At 37.7% G+C, this 11,835-nt stretch overlaps 1 protein-coding gene across 1 annotated transcript in view; it reads right to left on the bottom strand.

Annotated features, from left to right (window-relative positions):
* Window positions 1-5,174: 5,174 nt before the first annotated feature.
* Window positions 5,175-11,835, bottom strand: part of LOC110293388 (putative selection and upkeep of intraepithelial T-cells protein 1 homolog) — a 38,148-nt gene continuing 31,487 nt past the window's right edge. Inside the window, 3 exon segments of the mRNA XM_021161222.1 lie at window positions 5,175-5,488; window positions 5,918-6,259; window positions 6,760-6,791. Of these exon segments, the coding sequence (XP_021016881.1) occupies window positions 5,175-5,488; window positions 5,918-6,259; window positions 6,760-6,791 (688 nt within the window).

Below are 11,835 nucleotides of genomic sequence, written 5' to 3'. Positions count from 1 at the left end.
ATCACTGGAAAGAGAGGCCCATTGGACTTGCAAACTTTATATGCCCCAATACAGGGGAATGCCAGGGCCAAAAGAATGGGAATGGGTGCGTAGCGAATTGGGGGGGGAGTATGGGGGACTTTTGGGATAGCATTGGAAGTGTAATTGAGGAAAATATGTAATAAAAAAATATAAAAAAATAGTAAAATCACTGATTATTGGTTGGTTGTAGCCATAATGTTATTGTGTACTGTATATTTCTCAAAGGCTAATTTCTGTGTCCCCATAACTGGTTGTATTCCTGATTCTGAGAGTCTCTTATCTCTGGGCCTGATATGGATGTCTTCTGAGAGGCTCTGCCAGAACCTTACCAATATAATTGCATTTGCTTGTAGCCAACTACTGGACTGAGCAGCAGGACCCAAATGGAGGAATTAGGGGGAGTGAGGAGAAGGGTTTGCAACACCACAGGAAGAAAAACAATGTCAAGCACACCCTATGCAGAGCTCACAGGGACTAAACCACCAACCAAAGAATATACATGGAGAGACCCATGGCTCCAGCTGCATGTGTAGCAGAGGATGACCTTATCTGGCATCAATGGGAGGTGAGGCCCTTAGCCCTGTAAAGGCTTATTGCTCTAGTGTAGGGGAATGCTAGGGTGGTGAGGCAAGAATGAGTGAGGAGGGTGGGAGACACATCCTAATAGAAGCAGGAGTAGGGGGTGGGATAGGGGGTTTTCAGAGGGGAAACCGAGAAGGTGAATAACAGTTGAAATGTAAATAATTAAGGATGTTGAACATTTTTTCAGGTGCTTCTCAGCCATTCAGTATTCCTCAGTTGAGAATTCTTTGTTTAGCTCTGTACCCCATTTTTAATGGGGTTATTTGTTTTTCTGGAATCCAGCTTCTTCAGTTCTTTGTATATGTAGGATATTAGTCCCCTATCTGATTTAGGATTGGTAAAGATCCTTTCCCAATATGTTGGTGGCTTTTTTTGTCTTATTGACAATGTCTTTTGCCTTACAGAAGCTTTGCAATTTTATGAGGTCCCATTTGTTGAATCTCAATCTTACAGCACAAGCCATTGCTGTTCTGTTCAGGACTTTCTCCCCTGCACAAATTTTACTATCTATAATATGCAGTGTTTGGAACAACATGATTAGGGATGACACATGCAAGCCTCTCCATTACTCTCTCTTTGAAATGATAAGTTTAGGCCAGTTTGGAGAGACAGATATGAACTGTGTGAAAAGTAGCATAGGTGTAAATTAGTATGAAGCCAGTGAAATGGATGAAGGGCAGTCTCTCTATTTCTTTCCATCTTGCCTCATAGACTCACAACCTGTCCTATCCCCTCCTCAACGGTTTAAAGGGAACAAATATAAAGTCAGATCAAACTCAGAGCTTCAGGTCTGTCTAAACTCTCAGGACACATGAAATACCAATGTTCTCACTGAATGATGGTAAAACTAAGCTGTCTATTATAAGTGTGTATGAACTTCTAGAGTCATTTTTGTACATGCAAGTGGCATATATGTATACATCACATATAAGTTAAGTCTATTTGCAGACTTTATAAAGAATTTAAAAATATTTATTTATTTTATTCTATGCATATGAGTGCTTTGCTTGTATCTCTCTCTCTCTCTCTCTCTCTCTCTCTCTCTCTCTCTCTCTCTCTCCCGTGTGTGTGAGTGTGTGTGTGTGTGTGTGTACACATGTATACACATGTGAGCCATGTGCATGCCTAGTACTCATGGACATAAGAATAGAATACTCCAACCCCCTTATATATGGAGTTAATGATGGTTGTGAGCCACAATGTGGGTGATAAGAACTGGGAACTAAATATGGGTCCTCTATAGGTATCACAAATGCCTTTAACCAATGAGCCCTCTCTCCACCCACCTATTGCAGTTTTTTTTAACTCAACATCTATTTCCATAGTAGTTAGAACAGTGTATATTCTCACTAGCACCATTAAGTGTACATATATCTGTAATTGGGATTTGTGGTTGGTTGTATATGCTAGATATATTACAATATCTGACTGCAAATTATACTATACAGAAATAGTAACAAAAATAGCATTGTTCCATTTTTAGTAATGGCTAAATAATATTTCATTAGATAAGTAAATTGCTTTTTCTTTCTTTCTTTCTTTTTTATTATTTTCCTCACTTAGATTTCAAATGCTATCCTGAAAGTCCTCTATATCCTCCCCCTACCCTGCTCCTCAACCCACCCACTCCTGGTTCCTAGCCCTGGCATTCCCCTGTATTGGTGCATAGAATCTTCTCAAGACAAAGGGCCTCTCCTCCCACTGATGCACGAATGGGCCATCCTCAGATACGTATATAGCTAGAAACAAAAGGTCTAGCAGTAAAGGGTATTTCATATTGTTGTTTCTCCTATAGGGCTGCAGATCCCTTCAGCTCCTTGGGTACTTTCTCTAGCTCCTTCATTGGGGACCCTGTGTTCTATCCAAGAGATGACTGTGAGCATCCACTTATGTATTTGCCAGACACTGGCATAGCCTCACAGGAGGCAGCTATATCAGGGTCCTTTCAGAAAAATCTTGCTGGTATATGCAATAGTGTCTGGGTTTGGTGGTTGTTTATGAGATGGATCCCCAGGTGGGGCAGTCCCTGGATGGTCCTTCCTTCAGTCTCAGCTTCAAAATCTGTCTCTGTAACTCCTTTCATGGGTGTTTTGTTCCCCCTTCTAAGAAGGAACAGAGTAACCACACTTTGGTCTTACTTCTTCTTCAGTCTCATGAGTTTTTGCAAATTGTATCTTGGGCAGTCTAAGTTTCTGGGCTAATATCCACTTATCAGTAACTATATGTATGTTCTTTTGTGATTGGGTTACCTCACTCAGGATAATATCCTCCAGATCCATCCATTTGCCTAAGAATTTCATAAATTCATTATTTTTAATAGCTGAGTAGTACTCCATTGTGTAAGTGTACCACATTTTCTGTATCCATTCCTCTGTTGAGGGACATCTGGGTTCTTTCCAGCTTCTGGCTATTATAAATAAGGCTGCTATGAATAAGGTGGAGCATATGTCCTTCTTACCAGTTGGAACAACTTCTGGGTATATGCCCAGGAGCAGTACTGCTAGATCTTCTGGTACTACTATGTCCAATTTTCTGAGGAACCACCAGATTGATTTCCAGAGTGGTTGTACAAGCTTGCAATCCCACCAGCAATGGAGGAGTATTCCTCTTTCTCCACATCCTCGCCAGCATCTGTTGTCACCTGAATATTTGACCTTAGCCATTAAGACTGATGTGAGGTGGTATCTCAGGGTTGTTTTGGTTTGCATTTCCCTGAAAATTAAGGATGTTGAACATTTTTCAGGTGCTTCTCAGCCACTGGGTCAGCCCTCAGTTTAGAATTCTTTGTTTAGCTCTGTACCCCATTTTCAATGGAGTTATTTGATTTTCTGGAGTCCAGCTTCTTGGGTTCTTTGTATATATTAGATGTTAGTTCCCAATCTGAATTAGGATTGGTAAAGATCCTTTCTCAATATGTAGGTGGCCTTTTTGTCTTATTGACAGTGTCTTTTGCCTTACAGAAGCTTTGCAATTTTATGAGGTCCCATTTGTCAATTCTCAATCTTACAGCACAAGCCATTGCTGTTTTGTTCAGGAATTTCTCCCCTGTGCCCATATCTTTGAGGCCTTTCTCCACTTTCTCCTCTATAAGTTTTAGTGTCTCTGGTTTTATGTGGAGTTCCTTGATCCACTTAGACTTGAGCTTTGTAAAAGGAGATAAGAATGGATCAATTCACATCTTCTTCATGATAACTGCCAGTTGTGCCAGTACCATTTGTTGAAATGCTGTCTTTTTCCCACTGGATGGTTTTATCCACCATGTCAAAGATCAAGTGACCATAGGTGTGTGGGTTCATTTCTGGGTCTCTAGTTCTATTCTATTGATTTACCTATCTGTTGCTGTACCAGTACCATGCGGTTTTTTATCACAATTGAAATGTAGTACAACTTGAGGTCAGGCATGATGATTCCACCAGAGGTTCTTTTGTTATTGAGAATAGTTTTTGCTATCCTAGGTTTTTTTTTTTTTTAGATGAATTTGCAAATTACCCTTTCTAACTGCGTGAAGAATTGAGTTGGAATTTTGAGGGGGATTGTATTGAACTTGTAGATTGCTTGAGGCAAGATAGCCATTTTTATTATATAAATTCTGCCAATTCATGAGTATGGGAGATCTTTCCATCTTCTGAGATCTTTGATTTCTTTCTTCAGATACTTGAAGTTCTTATCATACAGATCTTTCACTTCCTTAGAGTCACATCAAGGTTTTTTTATATCATCTGTGACTATTGAGAAGGGTGTTGTTTCCCTAATTTCTTTCTCAGCCTGTTTATCCTTTGTGTAGAGAAAGGCCCCTCATTTGTTTGAGTTAATTTTATATCCAGCTACTGCCCTGAAGATGTTTATCGGGTTTTGGAGTTCTCTGGTAGAATTTTTAGGGTCAATTATATATGCTATCATAAATTGCTTTTTCAATATCCATTTGTCAGTGTATAGACATCTAGGTTATTTCTGACTATTTCCTGGGGAAAAAAAAACAGCAAGAACATGTGCAAACAAGTATCTCTATAATAATGTGCATATTCTTTGGATATATTCCCAAAAGTGAATAAGGTGGTACCTCTAGTTTTAGCTTTTTTGAGAAAATTCTACACCGGTTTCTGTAGTGGTGTTACCAGTTTGCATTTTTATCACCAATAATTCATCATTCCCCTTTCTCCGAAGTCATGCTAACAGATTTCATATTTTTTTTTAGTCATTCTGATTGACATGAGATCTCAAAGGTCTTTTAATGTACATTTGCTTGATAGCTAAAGATGTTAAACATTTTCTCATTTGTTTCTAACCTATCTCTATTTTTTAAATAATATTGATAAAACAATTTTTAAGAATTATTACAAATTTAGCTAAAGATTAAAAAAAATTAAGCAACACTTTAGGACAAAACAAAACTGGATTTTGTACCCTAAAATCTCCAATATTAGTAACATAGTGAAAGAAATGAATCTAGCAAAGGCAATCAACTAGACAATAGGTAAATGATAAATAAAAGGAAGGAAAAATAATGGCCTAAAACCAAGTGAAGAAATCATGTAATATTTATTTCAAGTCTAAATTATATAAAGTGATAATTATTTCAATAATGAATATATGAATTTTATCCATAGAACAGTGCTTGTGCTTTCCTTTTGGCCTGTTAGAGGTTTGTAAAGGCAACAAGTGACATTCCTGAAGGAGTTGTCTGTAAGGAGAAAGGTTATTGTCATATTGAACAGTGTGTCTCTGTCCTGTGAATGGAATTTTGATGCATCTGGAATGAACCCTCCTCTGTTGTCTCTCCATTCCAAACGGGGCTGTGGGAACCAACCTCCTGAATGACACTCCACTATTACACCTTTGGTAGTAGGAGGATGAACAAGAATTTGAACCCGGGATTTCCCAGCTGGTTGTAAACAAAGATAAAACAGTAGTGCACAGTGAATGGAAAGAGAAAAAGAACACAAAAGGAAAACTACTCCTCCTACATGTTAAATCCAGTGTTTGTAGATATAAAGATGGTCAAAACTCTATGGGGCTCCAAGTGACACAATAAATCAATTAAGACAGAAAGCACTAGATAAGAAGATGGGGAGAAAAAAATTCAATTAGCAACTTGTTCTAAATAATTCTGTGGAAAAAAAGGCTTCCTTATCTCATTTAGTTATCTTTCAGTAAAATATTTGCTCTGTATTAATCTAAACTGCTGAGATAAGTCTTCAGATTACAAATATCAACAAAACCATATAAGATTCAATTCCCTTGTCAAATTTATGAGCAGACATTTTTCTTATATGTAATTCAGTGAGTGAATTTAGAAATTACTCTCAAAAGAATCAAACCTTGACTTCTGTGATGTGCTCTTCAGAGAATTTGCCACTTTTGAAGATGCAGTGATATTGCCCTTCACCATCAGAACTGACAGTAAGGATCCTGAGGGTCAGTCTCCCTTCTCCAATGGCATCCTTCAAACATTCTATTCTCTCAACACATTTGGGGATAATTTCTCCAAACATGTCTTTGCCATCCTTATATAGATAAATAGGCTGTGTATAGTGGGACCTGAACCAGGGAATATCCATATGCTGTGCATTTTGTGGTGGAGACAACTGAAAGCTGAGCTCCAGTACTGTACCAACAGGAGCCAAGATTGTTTACTCTAATCTATTCACTGTGAATCCTTATGGGAAGAGAAATAATAACCAAAACATGTAGTAAAGTCCTCTAAGTTACCCCCTCCCCCAAACACAGAAACACATTTTTTAGTCTGGGTTAACTTTTTTCAGCATACTTGAAAAAAATTCTAATTTTACATATGACTTTAATAGTGGCACATCAAACTGTTCCAAAAAATTGAATAACATCCATTGCTTCTAAATGACTTGTAAAGATAATTTCTATCAGCTTAGTAGTTGATCCTTCTTTCATTTTATTTCATTCTTTCTTTGAGTGAATCTAAGATTTGTTTTTATCTTTTAAGTGAAATGAGACTTTGTTTATGATTTTATGCTTAAGCTCTAAAGATTTTCATTAAATAATTTTAACTTTTAAATTTGTATCCACTTCATACTTAAATTTGTCCTTAAGACCCTCTACTGAGTCAGGTGTGGTGGTACACATGATTAATCTCAGCCCTTGAGGAGGCAGAAACCAGTGGATATCTGTAAGTTTGAGACCAACCAGCTTTACAAAGTGAGTTCTGGGATGACAGACTTTAACAAAGGAAAAACTTGTTTAAAAACATGTACAACTGCTGCCATTTTTCTAAACTACATTAATTTCTAACTGCATTTTTAGATGTATTTTTATACCTATATATAGTTATAGCTCTCACCTATTATCAAAAACTACTTTTTGAATACTATGGAAACAACTATAGAAATTCTCAGTTCACCAAAATGCAGAGACTCAGAGAATAACTAATGGTGGGGTGCACTAATACATCTGCAAAATAACTCTTACAACCACCCCATAAGGAATGTAACAGATTATCAGTGTATGCTGATCTTTTGGGGCTGATTTATTGGGCTCTTTTACCTACCAACCTTCTAACTTTTATTCCACCATTATTCCTTCCAACCCCAGCATTTGGTAGAAGAGAAATAAGGCTAGTGGGGAAATGGGGTATAGACCTCTTTTGACTAATTCCTGCTGATTGTGGTGTCAAGTTCCTTGGGAGAAAGTACAATTTTTATTGTCAGAATATCTCCAATCCACAACCACAATCTAGCTAAGAGCAATCCAGCAACACAACATTCTAGGAATCCAGAAATTTTGCAATCCAACAATCCAGAAATCCAACAATAACAAAAATAGCAGTGGTAACAAGCAGCAGCAGGGGTAGAAGCAGACAGAGGCCCTTTGGGAGATTTCACATTTATACCTACTCTGGAGTGTATAAAAAGTCTTTTGTACTATATGAAAGAATAACCCACCAATAAAATTGCTGTTCATCTATTAGCTTAGACAGGAAATAGTGTGGTAGAAGTTCTGATATACAGAGAATTCTGGGGGAGAGACAGGTACAGGAGAGGATTTGTCCCAGGGAGAGGAAGACAGATGGTCACATGAAACTGAGGACCAGGGAACCATCCATTTGGCAGAACATAGAATAAAATAATGGATCATTAACTTATGATCTAGTGGTATAAAACATAGTGTTGGTCTAGCATCTGCAAATATGTAAGAAGTTTCAGAGTCGTTATTTTCTGGAACAAAATGGACAGATGGAAAACTCCATGGTTACAGATGACAAAGCCAATGACAACAAAAGAGTCCCCAGAATTCAAGACAAATTTTCTGCAGCTGGCAAAAGTTACACCCCTCCTCAAGCCTGATACAAATCATAGTGGTTGTGGTAGCAGCCCTATATCCCCCGCCGTGTTTTAAAAACATTCACATAACATCACTAGGATTTTAAAGAACCCAGAATTCTCACTAAATATGTGGAGATAAAATTACAGGGCCTAGAGGACCAGGATTACAGCTTTGGGATGATGTTTTTTATATAGTAGTATAGCTGAACCCATAAAACCTTAGAGTGACATGGTAGTATGGAAGGGGCAAATCTCACAAGGTTTCACCTTTAGATGAAGAGCTACAAGCAATTAATGGTTCCTGACAAAAAGAAGAATCAGTCTTCTCCATGAACCAACTCCCTCATAGGTTACTCATTCCCAAATGGTCAGTCTTAAACACCTATACATATGGTCAATACTAAAAGAATTAAAGTATTTATGTTTGTGTGTGTGTGTGTGTGTGTGTGTATGTTTGTGATACAGATTAGACCATGGATTTGAGAAGGACTGGGGACGTGGGTGAATCTAGATCTTGAAAGGGTAAAAAGACAATGGGAAAAATGGTGTAAAATATGTTAACATTTTTGCCTTCTTTATTAATTTTTTATTATAGAACTCTCTCTCTCTCTCTCTCTCTCTCTCTCTTTCTTTCTTTCTTTCTTTTAGTTTTATCAGGATGGCAGAATAAAATGTTGAAACTCAATCTTCCAAATGTCCTCATGCTAAGACAATTTTTGTTTTGTTTTGTTTCATTTTGACTTTGAATATACATAGACCATAGCACATGATCATTTTGATTCTACAGTCAAAACTTTCAAATACAATTCTTGATTTTCCTATAGTTGATCAGTACTTGTCTTAACACATATTTGAGTTTATAAAAAATCTTAAAGGAAAGAAAAAATAAACTAATTTCAAAAGTGGACCAGAAATTTTAAACCACATTGCGAACCCACAAATCAGTGCAGCAATATGAGCTGAACTCTTGATATAACATTGAAAACATACATACATACATACACACACACACACACACACACACACACACACACACACACACACACGGCACATCTTTGAAATTCTTAGAGAGGAATTTCTACTTAGAAAACCACCAACCAAGGGTTCCAGCCCACAACCCCTACCAAGGCTAGAGACTGTGTTTCAGACCAACTCCAATACCCAAAGAGAGCTTGACTACCAGATGTTTCTATACAACCAGGCTTACAGTTGAGACACCACCCCCATCCCAATACCTGGCCTAAGTGGGACTCCTGTGGGGCCCAGTGGAGGCAGACTTTATCTGCCCGCCCTGATGGAGACATATCTTCCTTCAAGCTCACAACTTTGCCCAGGACAGGGCAGGTGGTCCAGAATGTTCCCACACCCCAGAGATAGCTTGAATACCAGGAGCTCCATCACAACCAGTTTCTCAGGCTCCCAGGTGGGACAGGATCCAGTTCTAGACAGCAACTTTAGTTAACACCTGTGATACCCAGATTGTGAAAGGCACATGCAACAGAACTTTTGCAACAGAAACCAATGCCATTTGGCACCATCAGAACCCAGGTCTCCCACCACAGAAAGTCCTGATTACCCTAACACAACTGATAAGCAACACTTCAACCTAAAATTCCATCTCATGAAGATGATAGAGGCATTTAAGGAGGATACAAATAACTCTCTTACAGAAATACAGGAAAACAGAGGCAAAAAGGTAGATGGCCTTAAAGAAGAAATAAATAAATTCCTTAAAGAAATACAGGAAAACACAATCACAGAGGTTAAGGAATTGAACAAAACAATTCAGGATCTAATAATGGAAATAGAAACAATAAAGAAATCACAAAGGGAAGCAACTGTGAAGATGGAAAGCCTAGGAAAGATATCAAGAGTCATAGATGAGACCATCACAAACAGAATACAAGATATAGAAGTGTGATTCTCAGTCTTAGAAGATACCATAAAAGATATTAACACAACAGTAAAAGAGAATACAAAGTGTGAAAAGCTCCTCACCCAAAAACATCCAAGAAAATTAGGACACAATGAAAAGAACAAATGTAAAAATAATGATAGAAGAGAGAAAATATTTCCAAGCCAAAGGGCCTGGAAATACCTTCATCAAAATCATAGGAAAAAAAAAACCTGCCTCCCTAAAGAAAGAAATGGCCATAAATGTACAAGAAATCTGCAGAACACCAGATAGATTTGAGCAGAAAAAATTCCTCCCATAACATAATAATCAAAACACTAAGTGCACAGAACAAAGAAAGAATATTATAAAAGTAGTAATGGAAAAAGACCAAGTAATATATAAAAGTGAACCTATAAGAATTACACCAGACTTCCAAACAGAGACTAAAAGCCAGCAGACCCTGGACAGATGTCATATAGACCCTAAGAGAACACAAATGCCAGTTCTGGCCAAACACTCAATCACCATTGGTGGAGTAACCAAGATATTCCATGACAAAACCAGATTTAAACAATATCGTTCTACTAATCCAGCCCTACAGAGAATACTAAAAGGAAAACTCCAATACAAAGAGGAAAACTATTCTCAAGAAAAATCAAGAAAACAATCATCTCAAAACCAACCCAAATGAAGAGAACCAAAAACCATAACACCACCTGTAAGAACAAAAATAACAGGAACCAACAATCTTTAACATATTTAAACATCAATGCTATCAATTCCCAATTAAAATGACATAGGTTATCAGACTGGGTATATAAACAGGACCTAGTATTTTGCTGCATACAGGAAAAAATCTCAGTGACAAGGACAGCCAGTACCAGAAATAAAAGGCTGGAAAATTTTTCCCAACAAATGGTCTCAAGAAAGGAGCTGAAGCAGCCATTCTAATATCCAACAAAATAGACTTTCAACAAAAAGTTGGCAAAAGAGATGAGGAAGGAAAAGTTCACCATAATGCATTCCTAATTCTGAACATTTATGTCCCAAATGCAAAGGCACCCACATTTGTAAAAGAAATGTTACTAGAGATCAAAACACACCTTGATCCTCACACACTAATAGTATAAGACATCAACACCCCACTCTCACCAATGGACAGATCATGAAACAGAAACTAAGCAGGAACTGTGAAAGTAACAGAATTAATGAACCAAATATATTTAACAGATAACTACAGAACTTTTCACCCTAAAACAAAAGAATATATCTTCTTAGCACCTCATGGTATGAGCATATAATCAGACACGAAACAAGATACAAATAAAAGAAGATGAAAATGATCCCATGCATTCTATCAGATCACCATTGACTAAGGCTGGTCTTCAGAAACAAACAAACAAACAAACAACAACAATAAAAACAACAGAAAGCCTACTTTCTCATGGAAACTGAATAACTCTCTAATTAATGATAATTTTTTCAAGGAAGAAATAAAGAAAAAAATTACACACTTTCTAGAATGTAATGAAAATGAAGGTATACATACCAAGACTTGAAACACAATGTAATCAGTGCTAAGGGGAAAGTTCATGGCACTGAGTACCATCCTTTAAAAAAAAAAAGGGAGAGATCCTACACTAGCAACTTAACAGCACATCTGAAAGCTCTAGAATAGAATGAAGCAAACATACCTGTGGGCCATTGGGATATACACAGGCAGGCTGGTCTCCAGTCGAGCTGAGGTCTGAACCCCAGAATGGTGATAATTTACCTACATAGCATTCCCTCATGTCTCCTGGACTCAAGACTCCTGTATAAGTTACCACTACCACAGCCCCCACAGAAGAAGCGTGGCTATCAGTCATGCAGAAAATTTCCCAAGTTTCTGACCTTCAGGCTACACTCCTCCCTGTTACCTAGCTACAGTAAAGATTAGAGCCCATCATAAGAGGAGCTGCTTGGCCACACCTCTTTCTTATTTCCTCTCTCCTCTCCTCTCCTCTCCTCTCCTCTCCTCTCCTCTCCTCTCCTCTCCTCTCC

This window comes from Mus caroli, chromosome 4 (assembly GCF_900094665.2).
Source record: "Mus caroli chromosome 4, CAROLI_EIJ_v1.1, whole genome shotgun sequence".
In the NCBI taxonomy this organism is placed as follows: domain Eukaryota; kingdom Metazoa; phylum Chordata; class Mammalia; order Rodentia; family Muridae; genus Mus; species Mus caroli.
Note: the sequence above shows the minus strand (reverse complement) of the source record. Positions and strands in the feature narration are given on the sequence as shown.